General features: G+C 50.8%; 10 protein-coding genes across 10 annotated transcripts; 7 read left to right on the plus strand and 3 right to left on the minus strand.

The window, feature by feature from the left end:
• Window positions 1-131: 131 nt before the first annotated feature.
• Window positions 132-1,871, minus strand: BO70DRAFT_360400 (kynureninase). The gene is made up of 4 exons (XM_025542772.1): window positions 1,652-1,871; window positions 1,263-1,600; window positions 735-1,212; window positions 132-669 (listed from the first exon to the last, which is right to left on the minus strand). Exons 1-4 carry the CDS (start codon window positions 1,809-1,811, stop codon window positions 251-253), a joined length of 1,395 nt encoding a protein of 464 aa, XP_025401640.1. The 5' UTR covers window positions 1,812-1,871; the 3' UTR covers window positions 132-250.
• A 416-nt stretch (window positions 1,872-2,287) lies between these two features.
• BO70DRAFT_287431 (indoleamine 2,3-dioxygenase) lies at window positions 2,288-3,734 on the plus strand (the record flags this gene model as incomplete). The annotated part of the gene is made up of 3 exons (XM_025539235.1): window positions 2,288-2,581; window positions 2,668-3,288; window positions 3,354-3,734. The coding sequence occupies 3 exons, from the start codon at window positions 2,288-2,290 to the stop codon at window positions 3,732-3,734; spliced, it is 1,296 nt and encodes a 431-aa protein (XP_025401641.1).
• Window positions 3,735-5,167: 1,433 nt separating this feature from the next.
• Window positions 5,168-5,599, plus strand: BO70DRAFT_369715 (uncharacterized protein; the record flags this gene model as incomplete). Its single annotated transcript, XM_025544695.1, has 1 exon — window positions 5,168-5,599. The coding sequence occupies one exon, from the start codon at window positions 5,168-5,170 to the stop codon at window positions 5,597-5,599; it is 432 nt and encodes a 143-aa protein (XP_025401642.1).
• A 3,213-nt stretch (window positions 5,600-8,812) lies between these two features.
• BO70DRAFT_202772 (uncharacterized protein) lies at window positions 8,813-9,282 on the plus strand. The gene has a single exon (XM_025538607.1). It carries the CDS (start codon window positions 8,872-8,874, stop codon window positions 9,229-9,231), a length of 360 nt encoding a protein of 119 aa, XP_025401643.1. The 5' UTR covers window positions 8,813-8,871; the 3' UTR covers window positions 9,232-9,282.
• A 654-nt stretch (window positions 9,283-9,936) lies between these two features.
• On the plus strand, window positions 9,937-10,907 carry BO70DRAFT_332965 (putative cysteine dioxygenase). The gene is made up of 3 exons (XM_025540942.1): window positions 9,937-10,327; window positions 10,398-10,656; window positions 10,721-10,907. The coding sequence occupies exons 1-3, from the start codon at window positions 10,022-10,024 to the stop codon at window positions 10,807-10,809; spliced, it is 654 nt and encodes a 217-aa protein (XP_025401644.1). The 5' UTR covers window positions 9,937-10,021; the 3' UTR covers window positions 10,810-10,907.
• Window positions 10,908-11,284: 377 nt separating this feature from the next.
• On the plus strand, window positions 11,285-13,197 carry BO70DRAFT_378322 (uncharacterized protein; the record flags this gene model as incomplete). The annotated part of the gene is made up of 1 exon (XM_025545255.1): window positions 11,285-13,197. Exon 1 carries the CDS (start codon window positions 11,383-11,385, stop codon window positions 13,195-13,197), a length of 1,815 nt encoding a protein of 604 aa, XP_025401645.1. The 5' UTR covers window positions 11,285-11,382.
• Window positions 13,198-13,966: 769 nt separating this feature from the next.
• Window positions 13,967-15,366, minus strand: yaf9 (YEATS domain-containing protein YAF9; the record flags this gene model as incomplete). The annotated part of the gene is made up of 4 exons (XM_025545781.1): window positions 13,967-14,670; window positions 14,739-15,127; window positions 15,194-15,218; window positions 15,334-15,366. The coding sequence occupies 4 exons, from the start codon at window positions 15,364-15,366 to the stop codon at window positions 14,404-14,406; spliced, it is 714 nt and encodes a 237-aa protein (XP_025401646.1). The 3' UTR covers window positions 13,967-14,403.
• Window positions 15,367-15,687: 321 nt separating this feature from the next.
• Window positions 15,688-16,777, plus strand: horA (ubiquinone biosynthesis protein COQ11; the record flags this gene model as incomplete). Its single annotated transcript, XM_025539248.1, has 4 exons — window positions 15,688-15,733; window positions 15,810-15,864; window positions 15,939-16,279; window positions 16,356-16,777. The coding sequence occupies 4 exons, from the start codon at window positions 15,688-15,690 to the stop codon at window positions 16,775-16,777; spliced, it is 864 nt and encodes a 287-aa protein (XP_025401647.1).
• A 656-nt stretch (window positions 16,778-17,433) lies between these two features.
• Window positions 17,434-18,450, minus strand: BO70DRAFT_369720 (pre-mRNA-splicing factor SYF2; the record flags this gene model as incomplete). The annotated part of the gene is made up of 3 exons (XM_025544696.1): window positions 17,434-17,481; window positions 17,537-18,172; window positions 18,232-18,450. The coding sequence occupies 3 exons, from the start codon at window positions 18,448-18,450 to the stop codon at window positions 17,434-17,436; spliced, it is 903 nt and encodes a 300-aa protein (XP_025401648.1).
• A 277-nt stretch (window positions 18,451-18,727) lies between these two features.
• On the plus strand, window positions 18,728-21,036 carry BO70DRAFT_332979 (uncharacterized protein). The gene has a single exon (XM_025540943.1). The coding sequence runs from the start codon at window positions 18,855-18,857 to the stop codon at window positions 20,790-20,792; it is 1,938 nt and encodes a 645-aa protein (XP_025401649.1). The 5' UTR covers window positions 18,728-18,854; the 3' UTR covers window positions 20,793-21,036.
• Window positions 21,037-22,762: the final 1,726 nt, after the last annotated feature.

A 22,762-nucleotide genomic window follows, 5' to 3' on the forward strand; every position in this document is an offset into this window, starting at 1 on the left:
AGGCTAGCAATTAGACTTTGATCACATCTACTTATTTATTCCTCGATGTTCGCTATCCGGGGACTTGGCACATCATCTTTTGGTCACGCCTTGACTTCCCAGTCGCATTCAGAATCGTCTTAAGCACGGGGCGAAGATATTGCAACATGAGGGAATTTATTCCTTAATATTCGTCTATGGCAACTCTGGTATCGACACAACGCTAACTAACTCCGACCAAGCCAACTGACATAATGATTCAGCGAAAACTTCACCTTTCTCCCAAGGCCTCCTTGAAGATTTTCACAAACGTCCACACCTCACTGAAGCTGTTGTACAGGGGGACTGGTGCCACACGAACCACACCTGGCTCCCGCTTGTCGCAAACGACTCCAGTTTCTTGCAACCTCTTTGCAACGTTCTGTAACAACCCAGGCTTGAGCAACAGGCTAAGCTGGGCACCTCTAGCCGCAGGGTCTGTTGGTGTGATGATGCGGAATGGTCTCGACTCGTCATCGGTACCTTCAAGCAAAAGATATTCAAGATACGCTGTCAATGCTACCGATTTCTTGCGAAGATCAGCCATTGATGTTTCATCGAAGACGGACAGGGCGGCGCAGAGACACGCAAGATCGATGGCGGAGGGATTCGAAATTTGAAAACCTCCAGCACCAGGGATCGGTTTGAAGTCTGATTGTTGAAGAGGTTAGCTCACTTGATTCTCATACTCTGCGATATAGCAGGTCCACACTTACTGTTGTCCATCTTGAACCTCACCGACCTATCGCCGCCGTACCATCCAGTCAAACGATGCCGGAACTTGGGAGCATCTTCTCCTGCGCTGTAGTCGACTTCGCCGTGCTTCTCATGCACGAACAGGCCTGCCATGCCCCCTGGTCCAGAGTTGCCGTATTTATATGTGCACCATGCCGCAAAATCGACATTCCAATCATGCAGTTTCAGATCGACATTCGCGAATGCATGCGCCAGGTCCCATCCGACTACCAAGTTGCGCGAGTGTGCGTATTTCGTAATCTTCTGAATGTCGAACAGCTGTCCAGTATAATATTGAATACCAGGAAGGAGGATAAGAGCAGCATCGTCGGCATGCTTGTCAATGTAAGAGAAGATCTTCTGTGTGGAAATTTCATATTCGCCATCCTCTGGACCAATCAATACCATGGACTCCTTTGGATCCAGATTATGCCAGGAAATATGTGACTCGATAGCATACTATGCCGGCGTTAGCTTTGTTGGCAAAGGACACACTCCTGCCGACTTACATGATCGCTAGGAAATGCCTTCCAGTCCATAAGGATCTTGTGCTTCGTTTCCGTCGGCTTATAGAAGCTAGCAAGCAACAGGTGGATATTCGTCGTCAAGGTGCCCATCGCCGCGACCTCTTCGGGCTTTGCCCCTACAACCTTGCTCATGGACTCAGCTGCTTGCTCTGAGAGCAGTTGCCATTGCTTGAGCGGCGAGCCCTCCAGGTTTGTGAAGTGACCGCCCACTCCGATCGATGACCATGTGTCCAGCTGTGCCTCTAGGTACTTCGATGTAGCCTTGGGCTGGATACCAAGCGAATTACCACAGAAGTAGATGCAAGGTTCGGTTGAAAGCCCTGCGACTTTGGTCAGTGAAGGGGCGATAACTGCACCGTACTAAAACCTACCAGGCTTTGCAAGCTTCTTCGAAGCAATATTCGCTTTCGAAGGGATAATGAACTTCTCTCGGAACGCTGCTAGGCTGTCTGAGGCATCGAGAGATGCGGCATACTCTTGGGTCGCTGCCTCGGCAGGAAATCCCAGGCTGGCATGGTTCGATTTCGACATGGTGAAGGACACGGAGAACAGTGAAATGATGGTTAGGCGGTAGGATGTCCAGGAAGTAGGATAAAACCCGGGGCATCTTCAGTCGCCATCTTGACATTTATAAACCGCCCGGTGACACAATAGTTTCCGTCTCTGCCACCGGGACCGGATACCGTTCCGCTTCCGCCTCGACATCCGTGTCGACGGATAGAGCCATAATCAAACATCCGCTTGATGGGGCCGGATGACCGTTGAAGCTTTCTGCGGATTATCGCCTGGGGGCTGATAGAGGTGGTAGTCTCTTGTTGCTAACCTGTCAGCTAACCGGTTTTGTCCAGCCCTCACACAAGTCTAGCACCATCCGTTCTGGATCCGTCTTTGTTCCGTCCCCAGTCTCGAGATACCCTATAAACACTTTGCTTCTTTTATTCACGCAGGATCTTCTTCTCTGACCTGTCAGACTTCTATTGTGGTATATTCACAGTCTACATTAAACCATGCTCGACGCTCCAGGAATCTCGCTTGTCGAATACAGCGTTTCCGTGCAAAACGGGTTTGTCCCGGACGCGCCTCCTTTGCGGAGATTAGGAAATCCGTACTACTCGCCATGGGAAGAGGTCGCTCAAGACCTTCCTACTCACATCAAAGCGGGCGACATCAGACAGGCCGTGGAGGATCTGCCTATACTTTCCACAGACACATTGCGAGGGGAACCTGAGTGGAGGAGGGCATATGTCGTGCTTGCTTATCTTACCCACGCTTACATATGGGGGGGTGATAAGCCAAGAGAGGTAATAATCTCTAGAAAAACCACATTTACTTTCCTTCATAGCCTTGCGACCATTGTCTGTGAGCTAACTGACGTCAAATTCGATAGATACTGCCTCCTTGTATATCACGTCCATTCATCGAAATCGCGAACCACCTTGAACTTCCGCCGTGTGCCACATATGCAGCGCTTAATCTTTGGAACTTTAAAGTGTCATCGGTGTATGCAGATATGACCGATCCAGACAACCTATCCGTGGTGACCTCGTTTACTGGGACCAAAGATGAAGAGTGGTTTTTTGTCCTCTCCGTCGCTATTGAAGTCAGAGGAGCGCAGCTCATCCAGCTAATGCTGGACGCTATCCACGGTGCCGGTAACGATGATATCCATCGTGTCATCAGTCTCCTTGAACAGCTCAGCTATGGCCTTAGTGAACTTGGGGAGCTCTTAGAACGGATGTATGAAAAATGCGCACCGGCTGTGTTCTATCACGTCCTACGGCCTTATCTCGCAGGCAGCAAGAACATGGCTTCATCAGGACTACCAAACGGCGTGTTCTATGACCTCGGGGGAGGGCAAGGCGAATGGCATCAGTACAGCGGTGGCAGCAATGCGCAGAGTTCCTTGATCCAGGCATTCGATATCTTTCTTGGCGTGGAACATTCGGCGACGGGAGAGCAGAAGTCGCAGGGCAAGTTACAAGCTCCAATGAGAACAGGCTTCATGCAGGTGAGTGCCAATAAAAGATTCCGCACTTAGAGCAAGCCCAGATGACGCTAACCGACCTTATGCAGGGCATGCGAAACTACATGCCAGGCCCCCATCGACGTTTCCTAGAAATGCTCGTACGCACCTCTAACGTCCGCGAATACGCATTGAGCCATAACGCCGAATCGCCCTTGAGGGACGCCTACAACACGGCGGTCATGTCGCTCGGGAGCTTCAGAGACAGACACGTTCGCATGGTAACCCGATACATCATCATGGCCGCAAGAATCCCACCACCAAACCAGACCTCTTCACTGGTCAACCTGGCCACCACAACATCCACTCTGATGGACAAGTCCCACGACAAGGTTGCAGAAGGGGTCCGAGGAACGGGTGGAACCGACTTAATCCCATTCCTCAAGCAGACCAGGGATACCACCAAAGCAACAGCTAGCTATGTGGATTGAGAACCCCCCACACTCGCAGGCTCACATTTTCCTGCCCCCCCTCTTCACGATTTGACACTATGAAATTAGCAAGCCCGTCCTGTTATTTTGTTGAGAACCCACCCCACCTGAGTCATTTTGTCTTTTATCCCAAGTATCTATGATCTAGCACTTCCATGTACATATTTCATCTGCCAAATAATAGCGTCTCTATTACTGTACCATTGCTGAACAGTACGTATTATTTCCGCGGGGCCTTCTCTGTTTCATAAATTTGGGGGCTAGACGAACCCACTTCAAGATGCTGGGAAAAGCCGAAGCCCGGTTTCTGGTTCCACGGAACCGCGTCAGCCACTCCGGGGAGCCTGCATATGGGCTTAAAAGGTGCGATGGATAACCTATACATGGAATAAGGCACATGAATTCCTTGTCGTTCCAACAGACAGGTGTGCATTTGACTCGCCAAATCCATCTTCTATTTGAGCAACTTCGCAAAAGAAACCTCTACCATGGACCTGAAAAGCTACGGTATAGCAATGGGAAATGAACGCAACCCTGGTCAAAGTCTGCATGGCAACCCTAAGGCTCGTATGAGTATAGCGTGGCCCGATGGCTTCATCGCTTCCCATGAATCTAAACTCGGACCCATTCAATGAGTTGGCCCCCAACAAACTTCCCCGGCGTCCACCGCAAGGTTGACTCGGAATGAGAGGCATAGCCCTATTCCACGCCGTGTTGTTGGTGGACCCTTGAAAGTCCAAGTGGAGCGACTCCATCGGGGTTGACTGTGGGTTGGGGATGTGGATACTCTCATCGCGAATCGATCGCGGGTCAAACCTCCGAGCCTTCCTTCCGCGCCCGAGCCCTAGGGTTTCTAGCTAGAGTAAGTAGGTATCGGCTTCTAGCTGTGTATGTTGTAGAGGAGGTATATCAGGTCGGGCTTTCACAGTACTCACTCGAATGAATTGTCAGGGGTCTGTCTTAAACTGGCTGGGTGAGTAAGTCCTATCAACCTAAACCGGTGCAGCCCTACTCCAACGGAGATTGTACCCACTATATATTGACTAGACGTGGAAAAGCCACGCTCTAGCGTCGATAGTTCAAGGTTTGACTGTCTAGCATGTAAACCAACAAAATAATTTCTCACGGCCAGTATTCAGGATACTGCTCCGGCTCGTACCTGCCCGATGAATCCTCGCTCGGTTTCCGAAACATGGCGTGGGGGCCAGGATGGCATCTGAGTTACTCAATTTGTACTAGACTGAACTACAGTTGAGGTTAATAACGAGGGAATATCTCTGTATAGTCCTCTAGAATTGAACATTTAGTTTCTCTTCGTCAAACTCCACACCTCCCTTTTCCTCAGTCCATGAATTGCTAGTAGCCGATCTCAACAGGCATCTCATCTCCTCCATCCAATTCCACCCTCTCCACCACCCTCCCAAACCACAACAATGAGACTCACCAGCGGCCTCGTCAGCCTAGCCATGACCCTCGGTCTAGCCAGCGCCAGCATCCCCTCCGGCGCGGCGCTCTGCGTCGGCCAAGGCTCCGGCAGCTGCCAATTCGCCGCCTACCAGCTGCAACCCACCGACACCTGCGAAGACCTGCAGTACAACGCCGCCTACATCTACGACCACGCCTGCAACATCATCGGTCATGTGGAGAACTTCGTCGATGGACAGGCCATCGACTCCCAGCTGCCTTATACCGTTGATATCTTGAAGACCACCGGTGGACCTTCTTGCTCCATCAAGTACAAGATCGCCTACAGCGACGGCACCTACGGCTACGGAGACCCCGCCGGTGGCGTCTGGGGTAAATGCACCGAGTCGGGTTATGCCTGTAACTGGTACCGGGTGGCGTTTCCTTGCCCTGGGTTTTAAAGTCAAGAGCTCAGTGGGGGCGGAGTGGTATAGCATTTGGGGGTGGGGTGGGGTGGGTGGTTTAAATGTCGATTTTGTGTTGTATTGTATATATTTTGGTGGGAATTTCTATCTATTTGATGGGATTGTTTGGGATTTAGTCTGGTTTCTTCGTTCGATTATCTCGTATGGATGCTCGTGAGAATAGCATCATGACCTAGTCTTGGCAATATAGTAGATAGTGACCAGTCCACTCTCCAATTTCTCCATTTACTACCTTAAAGACCCATCAGAGGAGGGTGTATACCAAGCCTAAGTAGATAGTACACGGAGAGCCCTTATTCCGGTTGGAGTTATAATTGAAGAGTAGTTCAAACACAAATATCCATGGAGATACATATATACTTACTTGGGTCATGCGAGACTCGATTGTATGACTTAGAATTCGTCTTAGCTCTGCTAAAGAAAGACCTAAATTATCTCGTTTTTTAAATCTTGAGTCGGGGTATCTGCATACATCCTCATAGCCTAACATGACAAATCTGCCTGTTTAGAGGCAGATACCCTGACAGCAGAATAAGCCGGCTATGAAGTGAGTATGGAATAGAACATCAGCAGATACTTACCGGTGTTATAAGGCATCCCATGTCGCCGCAGCAACAAGTGATGCATCCAAGACAAATGGCACCTGCGTCAAGCTATAGCGCTGTAAGCTTAGTGGAAGAGACAATATACATTTGGGTAACTTACACAGTCAGGCTGAAGGTTGTTGTTTGATTTGATGTAGAACAGAGACTGATCATGGCCACCGCTTTGATTAGCCATACTATGAGCAAGGAGAAAGAATATGTTGAAAAGCCAGAGATACTGCATTTTCCGATTAAACTCTATACTAGATGTAATATTGGCTTTCTGTGTGCTTAGGAGAAAAATGGTAGGCGAGATAGATATATTCTGCGAATGATTGATGGAGAAAGAGTACAGCAATGTCGCTATCAGCCTTAGGTTATTCTACATATGGATTAGATCATAATTATGCAGGAATACCCTCATATCAATGCTGTTGATATTGGTATTGAGGCTATACTGGAACTTAGAGCCGACGGTGTTTGGACGGGCGCCTGGACGCGTAGCGCAAATTATTCAATCTCTGTACTACGTCCTAGACACGTACAGAGAAGCGGCCACTATCACCATATCTCATCGATCACAACCACAGTTAGAAACACGGCATACGCTGTTTGAAGCATGGGAGAGATAAAAACCCGGAGATAAGTCTCCGAACCATCCATCCATCCATCCATCATCAGGCGATGATTTCATCGCGGCTTGTGGGGCCGGGAGCGGAAGCGGATCCGGACCTCAGGCGGATATTTCCTATCGCGTACGCGTTCCTGCTTCCTTTTACATCACGGTGTATAGGATACGATACAACATTCGCTCTCTTCGAAGTACATAGTCTATGAGCTTGTCGCTGCAGCTTGTCGGAATAGACTATCTGTCACCAAAGCCACTGAAGTTACCAGCTGGCACCGCGGGCAAACCAATTGCATACAATCAGCTCTTTACCCTGATCCGTGTATATGCAGAACGGTATCAGTGAGTCTCTAAGGAGTACGGTAGGTAGTTAGAGGGATGGATGGTAGCTGGTACTTGTTGCAGAATGAAAGGGGTATCGATACTAAACGCAAGGGGCCCGAGAATACAGGCCCGAGAAGTTAGAACAACTGTACGATGTCATCTGGCATTGCCTCCCTTTTCAACTGATCATTTGATTTCCCTTTTGAGCTTTCTCGAATGTTGATATCGTTCGTTGCCCCTGGCTTCTTCCAGAATCGCGCTAGAACACGCCCCGTCTGTAGTTTGCGCGACGGTGTCTAGTTGCCACCGAATATAGTAACGTCGGTCCGAAGCCCTATAAACTTCCCTAGACAGTCATCTTCCTCGCCAGAAACTTGAATGCAGAGATTGCCCAAATAGAGAGAGTTACATCACATTATTCCGACCTTCTGGAATGCTTTCATCGGGTATCAACAAGGAGGAGAGGCAGATGCGCTCATGTTCACATGGCCTCGATCTTGAGTCGCCGACAGATCATACTTGGATGATCTCAATAGATTCTCCGACAAACAAGAAACAATCTAACGTAAACCAACACATCCAGCCTATTGGCAAGACCCCAATACTGTGAATAAGAGAAACCCCGCGCCTGACCGCGAACTGACCTCAGTTCTCCGCAACCATTGCTCTTGTGACCATCCCCTCTCCTCAGCCCTCCAGAATCAACTACTTGTCTACCCACGGAACCACGACATCCATGGCAGGTGCCCGCCTGCATAGCTCCCAAGCATCTAACGCCCCGTTCGACGGGCCACAAGTCCCGAACTGTATCCATCCTGGCATACATACCATATGTGCTTGGCCAAAATCAAGAGGTAAGGGTCAGTCGGCGATTGAAACTTGGCTGGTTCGGCGACCCGCTTATCGCACCATCAACGCCATTATGGCGACGCTCACCGCAATTCCGAGCCAGTAATATATGATAACAACGGCCTTGACGCTTGGATGCAACATTATGCAGTGTGTTCGGTAGGTTTGGTGGGTGCTGCAGATGCAGCCTCGGACGGTTCTGTCTGCAGCTTGCTTGCTTGCTTGCTTGCTCCGTCTATAGTAGCGATCGGTGGATGGATGGGCTTTAATATAACCGGAGATCCGATCTGTTCGCGCGGAGGGTGAGTATACAATTATATTGCTCTCACACCTTCGGGGGGGGGGAGCTGGGACGACTTGGCATGAGATGCCCACCGTGGCATATTGGTGATGGGAAGTTCGGCGGAAGAGGTAACTAAACCCATGCACTCCGCTCTATCTGATGGTATACACTTCAACCGCGTTTCTATGGCAGATAAATAAACCAATCATATCGGGTATGTACCGTGTAGCCCTACTTTCTCGACATGTAGATCCGGAGTGCGGAGCTTATCGTGCGTTCCAACTTCCATCCCCGAAATGCAAGATGCATTGTGGGCTTGCCCTGCGACGCGTCAAGCCGTTATCAGGTCCCCGACTTCATTATATCCGAGAAAGCAATGGCCAACAACATCAGCTGATGTTCTTGTCGAGCGTACCGCATCACTCGGGTATCACATCTTCCGGTTATCCAGAGAATACAATACGCACACCACAGAATCACGGTATATCTGATGAACCTTGGATATGCTACAGCCGCAATACTTTCATCGTTGGCCTTCATTATGCATCATGCAAAAAGCCCAGGATATGTTCTCACATAGATGCAATACTCTTCCAGGAAGACGGGTAATCGATTCGACTACCCCGTACTCCGTACTGGGTTGAAAGTGATGGATATCGCTCACTCACCCACCCGGCTACGCTCCAGACCACAGTGGGTACTTGATAGGCAGCAATGCGGTTCCGGGGCAAATCTACTATCTTTAGTCCTGGTGTGGGCAGTGCACGGTGCAGTTTACTGCATTGCGATACTCGGACTTGGGTTCTCATCTTTGCAGAAGCTGCGGTCTTCCGTCGTATCTGATATCGGTTGTATACGGGACCCGGTTGTCCCCTCCCTGCCCTGGCAGATTCCTTCGGGGTTAGTCAGGGGTTTACATCTTAGTTCGATAGCACAATGAGAGAGATAAGCATGAGAATATGGGACGAAAAAGGGATTAAGTGTGACAAGGACGGCGAAAGGATTCTGGGTTGGTTGAAGCAAGTCTGTTGCATAGGGTGTTGCAGGTGAATACTATTGATAGCGGATGAGTGCTCGATGCACAGGTAATTGCTGACGAAAAGGCTTTTATTTTGATGCTCCTGCTATTTTGGACAGGTACTCCTAGCCATGTGCCCGCTTATCATCGGAATAGATTAGTTTTTACTCCGCAGTTAGTACTTTTGCTTGTTGACAAGCTTTAGCCATCCCTGCCGTATATTAAGAACAAGTATATCCATCCGGTTGATGTCATCGTAAATCGGACGAGTAGTATGCAGCTCCCACTCCCACGTAATGGAATGCGCGGTCAAAGTGGCCTAGAATCCATCCGTCGTCACCATGCATGCGATAAAGCTCCTTAATCTAAAGATTGTAGTGTGGAGGAGCGGAATCGTCGTACATGGCGTTGATCATGGCTTGGACGTCAAGGGGTGAATCTATTCATGTGGTCAACAGAGCTCTCTGATTGGCCGGCAACGAATTGTGGGCCTCCGATTGGCCAACTTTGAATCGCCGATGGCAAACCCCGGTCGGCGATTGAACATTCTCCCCCCCATAGAAGGCATCGAACAGAACACACAGTACTTTGGCTAAAGCCACCTCCCTCGATAACTTATAACCAGCGACGGAAGCCCGTTTGTTTTGAATCCATCATCAGTCTCAAATTCTACTTACTTCACGTCATACCTGTCGAGAAAAAGAAAAGAAACATGTCTTCCACCATCCTCGCTCCTCTTGGTGCTCTCACCGGCTACACATCCTCTCTGAGCAAAGACCATGTCTCATTAGTGGCCGACAATGAAAGCTACACATTCGACGAGCTGGTCCAAGATCTCAAAGGCTACCTGGGCAGCTCCCGCGGGATTGCCGAGGAGGACGTCGACCACCGGGTCCTGATGGCCTTCATGTCCAAATACGCCTCCAACCCCGTCGAATGGGCCCGATTCACTCACAACGACCTGAGCAAGAACTACACCCGGAATCTGGTAGTCGACATCAATGGTCGAGCCAACCTGGTCAGTCTCTCTCCGTTGACTTCAACAGAAAAACACCCAATCCAGTGACGGGACTGACATTCTTGAGCAGCTGGTTTTGGTCTGGAACCCACAAAAGGGGTCGCCGATTCACGACCACGCAAACGCGCACTGCATCATGAAGATCCTCGCTGGCGAGCTCAATGAAGTGATCTACGACACCCCGGATCCCGCGAGGGGCCATGATGCGCCCTTGACGGTGAAGCAGGAGACGACGTACCAGCCCGATGAAGTCGCGTATATCTGTGATACGATTGGCTTGCATCGCGTCATGAACCCGCAGAAGGATCAGGTCGCGGTTTCGTTGCATTGTGAGTGTAACTTCAAGAATTACTGGGCGCGGCCATTTGACTGACTGACTGACTGTTGTTGTAGTGTATACTCCCCCCAATGCCGCGGACTTTGGGTACCACATCTATGATCGGGAAACTGGACGGAGTAGCCATGTCAAACAGGCGTCGTAAGAGACCGGAGGAAGGACAATTGGTAATGAGTAACGACTTTCTATATAATAATCTGTCATCGTTTAGACCTGCGAATTGGCGCAATATTGAATTTTAAGAGGTTCTTTCCATTGAATTTTGATCTTTTTAGGCCCATAGATTGTAGCGCTCTTCATTGGGTTATTTATCAGGTGTTCAGGCTTGGATGGCAAGATCTTTCCAAGTACGAAGACGTAGGGACTCGTACCGTTAGTGTCTCCAAGAGCGAGCTGGGAGCATTAGGAGTATCAGTGTGTCCAAGGGACTACAAAATTGAAGCAAAATAGAAAATATTTGGAGCCATTCACTCACATGATAATGCTGAGAGTTATGCACACATGTGCTTAGTCATCCCGATATATGCGCAGATGGATGCCACCGCGGCTTCGGCGATTGAGCATCTCCTTCCTTCCTGGACTCTGGACTCTGAACTCCTCCCACTTCAACTCACCGGAACAATGCTCCATGCTTATGCCACCGTGTCCTCATGCATGTCCTAGTGTCAAAGCATCAGGATGAAAAGGATTCTTCCCCAGAGGGAGACTCACCCATAAGATGGCGCGCCCATCCCCGCTGGCCTGCACGGAATGTCGCAAGCAACATCTCAAATGCGACGCGAAAACCCCCGCCTGCTCCCGCTGTATGCAGAACCGCCTGAACTGCAACTATCTTCCATCGCGCCGGGGAGGGAGGCGGAGAACTCGAGAAGCGGTCCGACAGCAGTCTACTGCAACCCCCGCCTATCCCCGGCACCTGCAGCAGCAGATTGCTTCGGGCTCATCTGTCACAGACTTGATCATAACCCCGCACACCACGAACCTGAGCGGAACAGATGATTCCTCAATGGTGTCTGGACAGCAAGCCCGACGTATGACCCCGTCAGAGGATGCCCAGGATTCTTCCGATTCAGACGCTCGGTTGGTCCGTTTGTATTATGACAATTTTCACTCGGCGCACCCCATCCTCGTCCCCGCTGCATTATATGAAGAGCGCAAGTACCCGGCCTATTTGCATCAACTTGTCGTCTTTATAGGCAGTCATTTCCTGTCACAGCCATCTGGGAACTCCCTTCCGGATTCGACGTCCGTGCAGTTGAGCGCCGGGGGTGAGAGAACGCCGTGCAAAGTTCAAGCTCTCCTCTTGCATTCCATAATCTCATGTGCTCGTGGCGAATGCCCACAGGCTCATGCCTTCTTCTCGCAGGCCGTCGACATTGCTCTGGAGCTGGGAATGTACCGAAAGGATTTCGCAGCCATCTCTTCCCATGGGCAGGATGTTGAAGCCGAAAGTCTGCGTCGGACTTGGTGGGAACTCTTTACCGTGGATGTTTATATGGCCGCTTTGCAGAAGAAAGTCGTCCTGCGGTGCAGTAGCGTTCCTTATGATGTGGCCTTGCCGTGTGAAGAATCAGTGTATGCAAATCACACCAATATTCCCTCGCCACCAACGCTTGCTGGATTCAACAAGCGCATTTTCGCAGACGACGAAGGGGAGCCATATCAATCCCGGTATTCATCCTTTAGCTACCGTATCGAGGCAGTCTGCATCCTGGCGCGAGTACTAGTGCTCAATAGTCTGCCCGAGACTCACAGGGACCACCTACAAGCCGTGGAGAACGCACTTGTCAGCTGGACAAACCATCTTCCGCCAAATAAAGTTGATATTGTCGACACTTACGGTAGTGTTGATGAGATACTCTTTCAGGCACATATCACCATTCACTACGCGGCAATGCTTCTGCATCTACCGAGGAGCAGTCTGCGACCCGTTTGTCCAGATGTGGGATTCCCGATATGCCCGGTGATCCCATCTCGCCTTTCCCCATCATTCACCCGCCATGTCCATGACATAAAAACGACCGAAGCATCAAAACAGCTGTCTAATCTACTCTCTGTGCGCCCCAGTGTACAGCGATACAGCCCATTTGTTGTATTCAGCCTAGTACTATGCGGAATGGTACAGCTCGCTACAAGTCGGATTCACTCCTCTGACTGTTCCGATCACCACTGCAATCGCATCATTCTTGTGCTGGGGTGTCTTAAGACATTGCGGCAGAAATGGCCTATTGCAAACCGAGCTCATCAATATCTTCGGTGTGTGGCAGCAGAAACATTCACCGCTTGGATTGAGTCCCGATACCCACAAACCAGCAGCGGCGTGCCCTCTGCCGCAAGAAACGAGGCCCCTAATAATTCTTCGTCTGCCGAACATAATGCGTGGACTGCTATTGCGGGAAATCACCCTTTTATCCGGTGTACAGAGACCGATGTTCAAGGACTGTTCTCACCTGGACTGCTATCAGCATATATCGACCCGACATGCAGTGAGCCACTGCTTTTGAGCTCCATGCCTGAACTTGACTTCACTTGAAGGTCGATGCAAACACCTTTCCCCTGCTGCATCAATGATGCATCTCTTGGCAAATGAATCTAATTAGATTCTGTGATGGGTATACAAACCCCTGGCTTCTCCACGGTCTCAATACTTACCTGACATTCTACTATTGAATGTATTTTTGGACTGAATTGTCCTATCCAATTCACGGTAAACGACAAGAATCCGCAGTTTGCTCAGCTCTCTGTCACGCGTGCCCGAGTATTAGAGAGAGTTCACACAATGGCTTGTATAACCAACCATGTCACAGCCAATACCCTTATGCTGAGAAAGGATGGCTGTTTCCAGAAAGACATGCCGCAGTTGCATTTCCTGAAATTGTCTTGTGTCTGGCTAGGAAAAAAGTTAGTCCTGGGTGACAACTTTGAGACCCGCCTTCAGACTCAGAACTAAAGTGTGCAGTGACGTGTCGTGTCATTGGAGACGTTACGCCATAGCACTGACTGCCAGTGTGGATTGAATTCCTTCATGTCGAGCCTTTATCCATAGGAACCTGGCACAAATGACGGCTGCGTGGGTCCATTATCCTGGAAATGCTTCAGGACGGAGGTCTTGGGGTTGGTGAGCTGCGCGGGCTATATGATACAACACACGAAGCTGGCATAACTTTCCGGCTGGGCTTACAACACAGTGAAAAGTATATGCGAAATGATGAAGTCAAACTAGTTCGATGAGGGCAGTGGATAGAAAAGAAAGGTGCTGAGATGATGGGATTCTGGAATATCCACAAGACAAGGATTATCTTGATAGGTCTTCATATCATTAATTTTGCTATGATAAGGCTTTGGCTTTAACTATATGTTAAATCGTGAGGTCCTGGTGATGTGCTGGACATTGCTCTGTGGTGCAGATCTGCACTCAAGCTCGGCAGCAAGCATATACAGCTTCTAGTAACCGCCGCAGTGAGGGTACAGCACTTTGAGGCTCTTGACGTAGGTCCTGGCTACCCACTAGATAGGCTCTGGATCCTTCCCTCTGACAGGAGCCTCAAGTTGTCCAGATTCCGCCGCGACTCACGCAGCGCGGACATACAACTCGCCGGGGGTGTGCGATAGCGATAGCCACATCTTCGGAGGGCCAGTAGGCTTCCAATGCGTATCGCACGCACGCGGACAGCAGAGCAGGGCAGGGCATAGCTCGAAAAGAAGAGTGTTGGTAATGATAACAACCCAACAACCAGCCTTAACGCTTCTTCGTCGTCGTAGGAACGCCCTCACTAGCGCGCAACTCCGCCAACCTCTTCTCGCGCTCAATAAGCCTCTCCTTCTCCTGCCTGATCATCTCCTCGACGGCCTTATTGGCCTCGCCCAACCGATCGATCTCACTCCCCTCCGTAGCCTTACTATACGGATTCTGCGGCGACTGATTAAACGGAATCTCGGCGGTCCTGCCCCCGCGCTGCTGCTGCGCCTGCTTGGTATTCTTGCCGCCCTTCCCCTTCTGCGCCGGCTGAGCCGCCCCGGCCCCGCCCCGGCCGCGCCCCCTCCCCCCGTCAACAGTTCATAGTATTGCTCCACCGGCTCATTAAACACCACCTCCTCGTAATTCTGACTGATCACGACCTCCCTGCGCTCCTTCTTGGCCTCCGCGTCCGGCCCGTACGGATGCAGCTTGAGACTGTGCCAGAGCGTCTGTGGCTTCTCGTTCGACTCCGCCACGAAGTACAGCTTGATTTGGATCTCGAATTCTCCCCACCCGGTCTCCGTCACTTCGAAGGGCGGCTGTTCGACCGTTCGGACGTTCTGCGCGTACGTCTCGTGGAGCTTGAATTGCACCTTTTTCAGCCAGTATGAGATGTCTTCGTCGTTCACGCCTTTCACGAATACCCGCCACTGGTGTGTGTGGTCCGGGGCCACGTCGGAGGGTTTCTTGCTGGGGTCGAAGGGTTGCGCTTCGCTGCCGAAGACTGCGGGGTGGGGTTGGGGTGGTTAGGATGTGCATTTGTGATGGGTGTGCTCAGTAAGGAACATACCGAATGGTCGGAAGACGGAAACGCCCTGGTGATGGAGATGGGGTTGTTAGGTTCGCTGTCTGGTTGGGGCGCAGGTGTGCTTGGTTTCGTAGTTGGAGTTGGGGTTGGGGTTGGACTGGGGAGGGAGGGAGGGTACTCACTCGGACGCGTTTGGTACCGGTCGCGGACGGCATGGTGTGATTCTCGAGGGATGTTGGCTTTGATGTGGGATCTGAGGGAGGAATGAGTTGATGGGCAAGAGTATGAGTAATGCAATGTCCCTGTCGCGACTTGCGCCGCGGAACTCTGTCTGCACCGGCACGTGACGGCGGCGGGTGATACGATAAGGAATGCGTCGGAAGCGGAGCGGCGGGCGGAAGTTGGCCCTGCTGCTGCTGCTGCTTTCCCCGTTCCTCAAGCTTTGGCGAGGTGGATTTTCTTGCGAATTGGTCCTTCTATGAGAGTTCAATTGAGTCATTATTCTGATATTTGCTCGCCATCGACGATACCCCACGATGGCCACGAAACGGGTAGTTGTTGCTGGCGGAAACGGCTTCTTGGGTTGGTATACTCTTTTACCTCTCCGTCGCGTCGCATTGGAAGAAGCATTATGCTAACGGGCTCCTTTATTTTGCAGGATCGAGAATATGCAAGTCAGCTGTCGCTAGAGGCTGGTCGGTTACATCGCTAAGGTACGACGCATCACAAAGACGGTCTCAATGTCTCATGCGTGCAAGGGTGTTAACTCAACTTGAAAATGTGACAGTCGCTCCGGAGAACCACGATGGGATACCGTTACGAAATCCACGAGTCGTCCGAGCTGGGCAAGCTCCGTCGAGTGGGCGAAAGCCGACATCCTGAAGCCGGAAACCTACAAGCCGTTTCTCAGCGGTGCTACGGCCGTCGTTCACAGCATGGGAATCCTCCTGGAGGCGGACTACAAGGGCGTGGTGCAAGGGAGGGAGCCGATTCTCAGCGGGTTGCAAAAGGCTTTCAGCGCCTCGAGACCGGGCAGTCAAGATCCGCTGCGAAGGCGCGAGGGCGAACCGCTGGAAGCGAAGGAGCGCAATGGGCAGTTTACGTATGAGCTCATGAATCGGGATTCTGGTATGTCTATCAAGATAGATGGGGCTGGATTGTTGGTTGGGTGTGCGGGTGGCTGACTTGTATCTGCTTGTTGTAGCGATTGCGTTGGCACAGGAGACTTTGAACGAGCATGTCCCCACTTTCCTTTACATCTCCGCTGCGTCGGGGGCGCCGGTCCTTCCGAGTCGATATATTACGACGAAGAGAGAGGCGGAAGAGATCATAGCGGCGAAGTTGCCGGAGTTGCGGAGTGTCTTCTTGCGCGCTCCGTTTATGTACGATGAAAGCAGGAAGTTTACCCTGCCGATAGCTCTCGGTGGCTTTGTTGGGTCCCAGGTCAATGCGCTCCTGGGTAACAGGCTTGATTTCCTGGGATCTATGGTTACGAAGCCTTTCCAGGTGGATGATGTGGGCGAGGCTGTTGTGGAAGCCCTGGATGATGAATCCATCCGGGGTACGGTGGGAGTGAAGCAAATTGAGGCTCTGGCTACGAAGGCTTGGAGAAAGACCATGCTCTGAGCAGGTTCTGGAGAAAGACACATAATATTGACTATCCTTGTCGGGCCACTTCGATTGAAATGCCCAACTCCTCGATGGAAGTTTCAACGAAGGCGACGATGGTTGTTTCGTTGACCAAATAATGGAAGACAGGCGGGGATAACACAGAATGCTGACCGGAACCTTCTTGGCTGGCTTTGCTTTGGGATTTCCCCGTCTCCAGGGCAGCGAGCGCCCTAGTGATTTGGCAGACTCGAACCAACCGCAATTGTGTTTCGTGATGCTGGTCGCAATGTATATCATATCCTGTATATCATAGAAAGAGGCTATCAACATAACCTGAATTCGTGCTCTCAGAGCCCGCCAATCCAGCAAGCACACTGACAAGCAAATGATGCGCTAGGTCATTGAAATCATGAGACTGGATGGCTGCATCTTCCATGCTCTATGCCTGACGGCTGTTTGGGCTGGCATATGTATCCTCGCAAAAGGGGGCCATCGCCAGTCTGTCGTGAGTCTATTGGCTTCGGTCTGGCTAATAGCCCGCATGACATTTATTGGTGCGCTGGCGGGCGCAGATTGGCGAATACCAAACTTAACAAACGACACTGTTGTTGAGAACATTCGCAAGACTGTTTCAAAATCGCGCCGTACAATTGTATCTTGCCGAGGACGGCTCAAATCATGGTGCCACGCTCGAAGCTGTCACGAATCTCTGTAGTATACTAGGGGAAGGTCAGTTTAGTACATTCAGCGGGGTATATAGAGTTGGAGACGTACCTTATTGTAGAAGCGCGCCAGCTTTTGGTTGAACTGCTTGTTCTTCTCGTTGATGTAGGTGACATCGCCGTCATCGTCACCGCGGCGATCTCTCCGCTTCTTGAGTCGGACCTCTTCTGCCTTCCTCAAGTTGTCGACCAGCTTGTCAACAGCAGCTCGATCAGGCTTGCTCTCCGTAAACCCAACGCTGTCCGCCGTGGAGTAGAAGGACCCATTCTTGTCAACAGCAATCATCTCCCCATCGCTGGTCTCGACGATCTCAAGGTCTCCGTTTGCAGCAGCCTTTTCAATCGCAGCCATCTTCTCTTTCTCGTAATTCTCCAGGTTGGGCTGCATTTCTCGCAACTGTCTCTTGTAGACTTTCCGCGCATCTTGGGTGTAGTCCTGAAATGCGACGTTGTCCCGGTGGCGCTGCTTCTTGTCCATCCGCTTGTCCCATTTCTCAGACTCATCCACCGTCCAATCCCATGCACGTTTACGCTCGAAATCTTCACCCGCAGCCTCGGTGTCTGCTTTGAGGAGGTTGTGTGACGCAAAAGCATGTTTGCGGGAGATGGATGAGAGTAGCGACGGGTCAGTTGCCAAACGCTGCGTTTCGGCGGCGGTTTCTTTCATGTTGCGCTCGGTGGCAGTTTTCTGATGTCAAGTCAGCGAAATCGTGGCCAGGGGAAATTCATCATCTGCGGCAAACGTACTGCGCGAGCTTTGAGGGCTTTGAATCTTTCCTGTCGCTGGCGAGCCAACGAAGCAGCAGCAGCACTGTCCGTCTGGTCTGGGGTCGATTCCACCTCGTCTTCCTTCAAGGGTGTAGTAGACTGTCTGACATCATCACCAGGCTGCTCACTATCGGCGGCGTGCCCCGGGGTTTCACTGGGGCTGGCCTCAGGCTTTTTGGCCTCATGCTCAGCAGGCATATTGCTCGGGAAACTTGTCGCTCGCGAGTCAAATTGGGAAAAACAAAGTCAAGTGACAGAGAGCCCGAAGATAACCGGCTCCGGAGATTTGTATCAAAAGAAGAGTGGTGGAAATGGTTGAAGAAGGAGCCGAGCAGACTGTTCCAAGTTGGATCGCGCGGTTCTTTCGGGCGTTGCCACCGCCCTGCCGACCGCCTTCCCCGCTGGAGGGTTAATCTGGAGTTATCTCCATCTCCATCTCCATCTCCATCTCCACCTCCATCGGCATCTCCAGTCTCCACATCTCCCCCCCTCCCAAATATTCCTCCTTCGAGACCCCAGATTCGTATTGTTGGGTCGCAGATCAAGTTCCTGCTCGGCTGGGTTGCCGATCTCTTCTTGATGCTGTCAGGAACAGAAATCTGATGTCTTCGCTACTTCATTCTCGCTCTGCGCTGCTAAGCCAACGGCCGCTTCTCGCCGCTTTCCGAGCTCCACCGTCTCAGTACCGCCCGGGCCATGTCTCGGTAAACGTCAGCGGGAGAGCTCTATATACGACGATACTGAAGCCCACCCCGTCCCAACTACTCCGATTTGCCCTGACGGGTACGACGAAGTCTGCCAATGACCACCATCATCCCTCCAGCACGGAGCTGGACCAGAATCTATCGGAGGTTTTGCTCGGCGATTGGCCTCGAAACTCTCCGCGCCCGCCATTGATGCGGATTTCCCAACCACAGACAGAACGTCGCGGCCCGTATGTCGGCATTTACGTCGCTATGACTGAGAGGAGATACCTTGGTGATCTACAGGTGGTCATCGAGAAGTATGTCAATAATGAAAAAGATAGTTTGCTGTTTCAAACTGAAGAAGGTCTTACGTTCTTAGAGCGTAGCCTACGGCATATTCGACGCCGGACCTCTTACGGCGAAGTCGTCTCAGCCCTGAATGCTATTATTACAAGGTTAGAGGGGCTGAGCGGACTGTGCTCCGAAAGGTTCTACGTCTTGGGTATGTACTATGCAGCTCTCGCATTGTCAGCGCCCGCTCTGGAAAGATTCATGAAAGGGTATCTTGTCGTTCGCTCGGAGCCTGCATATCTGAGTATGCGTGACAGTATCCTTTTGGTCAATGCTCTTCTCGACTCTCTTCATTCTTTGAAGTTTCGTGAACCGACGCCCGATACGAGTGCAATCCTCAACTTGGTCACTGGGACAAATAAAAGCACGGACCGCAATCTTCAAAACATCCTGTTCCGGACTGCTCAACATCCAACGCTCTTCACTGCAAAATATATCTGTTTGCTTGTCAGGTTGCAAGGTGGAACGATAGCGGATAAAATATGGCACTGTTCAATACGAAGGTTGAAGCCTAACTCGCCTGATAGTTGGTTTCAGCATGCATATGTCTGTGTGGCCGCTTTGGTTGATACAGGTGATGTCCCCAGAGCCATACGTTATCTGAAGCAAGTGTCAAGGCGCGCCAATGGCAGGCTACCGGGAATCTCCGAGTTTGGTGACTTAAGCTGTCTGCTTACGTCTGACGCCATTAGTGCGAGACTGCGGCAGCTCGCTGGCGAAGAGGAATACCCGAAGGTCTTAGAAGTTCAAATGTCACAAATGGAAGATCGGCTAGGCATCCGCTGGCACCCTGAGAAATCACGTCATATGAGTGCCTCTGGTCCACCTTTGGTTGCCTCTGGGAAGCCCCTCCTTACAATAGATGATGACCCCACAGGCTATGGTAATGTCCGGTGCTTGCTGGCAGAGCTTAAAGCTCTTCGGTGCTCGAGGTCAATGGCAGATCTCGGTCGTGTTGCCACATTGCTTGACGAACATGAAGGGAAAATATTTCCCGTCATGGTCCCCAAGCAAAGGTCAAATATGAAATTTGCTTTGTCATATCGGCGCTGCCCGGTTCAGTTCACGAACGTCGATTTACCTGTCACGACCGACGCAAGCAAACCTTGGACGCCATCAAATCTAGGTCTTTTGAGGATTGCTTTTGACAATACTAAAGCCCCTCTTCCCGGTGAGCGCTCCATGCATGTGATGCCGCTTGGTGTTTTGTCATGGAGACCAGCTTCCAACGAGAGTCGTTGGAAGGAAACTGGGCACATCGTTGCCTGGGATCGGGTTTATGACCTACTAGTTGCCATTTTCGTTGGAAATATCTACAAAAGTCATAATACCAATGAGCAGACCATCAATCCACCATCGCAGGAACGGAATTACGGCCTCGAAGCATTGGCTACCGTGTCTTTACCAAGTGATGGAGATCGCAAGTTGCCCTCCTACTCTAAGCCAAGGCTTGCCACCAGGTATCACCTTGAGGTGGACCCGAGCCCAGATCTAATACCTTGACGACTGGCAGCGGAGGGTTCTTGATTAATATGATTAACCAATGGCTTGACCTGGCACCTGGTTCAATGATTCTCCGGCAATCTCCAGACGCCGGATCTACAAACACGATATCAATGCCTTGAGCCTAGCGCTTGATTTTCTTATACCCATATATGTGTGCGTCTTTGAGTCTGTTTATTGATTAAACGAGTCCTAGGGACTCTGCTCACCTGCTACAAATAAAATTGCATAGTATGCTCTTATTACAGACAGATTCCATCTCCTTTCTTTTGACGGTACTAAATAGGTCTCATACGGATACAGTGATGACAAGTAAGGTACTGAGTATATCTGGGGAAAGAATCGTCCAGACTGGCGAAAGTATTGGTCATGTGTTGACAATTCTATGACGAGCATATGTTGCCACATGCAATCGCATTTACACCCTATATCCAGTACAGCTATGCACACTCTCCTTACTGATCACCACTATCACAGCACAGCAATATGCTGGGCCAACTACCTATTACTTACCTCTAAGCTAGGTGATTTGCTTTTAGTTAACACGCCAATCCAGCACGGTAGGGGCAATGTGCGTCTACTAGCGTCCTGATACGGTGACCCTCCTGGCATACTGATAGTGATATACCATGTACCTTCTATCAACACAAGCCATGGCTCCCTTTACCTCCAATTTCTGGAGTGAGGGTCTTGCTACCTTGATGGGCTCCTAACTCCACGGCCTATAAGGATATAGGCCAAACAATCCATGCTGCCTCACTCTATACTGCCGGCAGTTTTAGGGAATTCGGAGTCTTAGTCTTATGTACGGAGTATCTCTTGGACTAATCTCACATGCGATAGTGGACCGTAGTGTTGAATACGCGCCGAATAATCATACTCAACTGCGCGGCATCTCGTTACCATCAATCAACACGGCTTGGAAATCGTGCTTGTCGGGGTCCATCCAGCTCAGCTCAGCTCAGCTCAGCCACGTCAATCTCTCTAGGAAAACAGCATAGCCTCGTGGACTAGTTCTCTGCACTACGATCTGTTACTGCAACTGGCATAATCATGCATGCTGGCTGAGGCCCCTTGCGAGTTTTCTGCTTTGGAGCACGTCATTTCTCACTCCGTATTGTTGCTTTACCCTACCAAAGAGAATATATTGGTTATGGTTGAAGATGCGAGCTGAGCTGAGACGTGGGAAGGCTCGGATAAGTGACTATAGACCACTAATGACATCATGGCTTTCAGGCCACGAACAATAGACCTTGGAGTTCTAGTGCCTTAATCTAAGTGTCTCATCTACATGTTATCACGGGTCTCTTTCCCCATATAGAAACAGTTTTAGCATACTTTTTTGATACTATGGCGTAATGGCCGTTCTTTTGGATTTCAGGTTGAGAGAATCGCCAATACTAACGTACACACATGGCTTACAAGCATTCGAATACGTATTGTTCCGAGGGACGGATCCAACCGCCGGTCGAAGGAGTGCCGGGGTTTCCCTGGCTTCGGGCGGGAGACTGGCGCAGGCGTTCCAGAGCCAAGGCGCAAGCTTATCTGCCTTAGAGGTCAGGGTATCCCGGGCTCCCTTGCTCTGAGCAGCCCTCTGTCTGCGTGCATCAATGGACGGAATGGGAAAGTTGCTTGAACATCTGACCCTAGACTTTCGAAGATCCTTCGTTGTGCAGATTCGTCGGAGATCGAGGCATCTGCCTGACCCTAGCAGGGAAGCATGCGTTTCCGGGTTTGATTTTGCTCTCTTTGCTTTTTCACCCAGGAAGGAACATGGATGAAGTGGACCGGTGGGACCCCTGCTTCTTCGTATGCCGGGCAGCGATCGAGTAAGCGGCATCTTGTATCTACTCCCGGGGTGGGTGGGAGATTCTAAGAGGACCTCGTAGCAGCATGTTCCGGCTTTGGGTTGACCTCTGGGCCCTTAGGCCCCAATGCGAGGCGGGTAGGCTGTGCTGTGGAGGGGGAGA

The sequence above is a fragment of the Aspergillus heteromorphus genome, assembly GCF_003184545.1.
Source record: "Aspergillus heteromorphus CBS 117.55 chromosome Unknown BO70scaffold_6, whole genome shotgun sequence".
Classification (NCBI taxonomy): Eukaryota; Fungi; Ascomycota; class Eurotiomycetes; order Eurotiales; family Aspergillaceae; genus Aspergillus; species Aspergillus heteromorphus.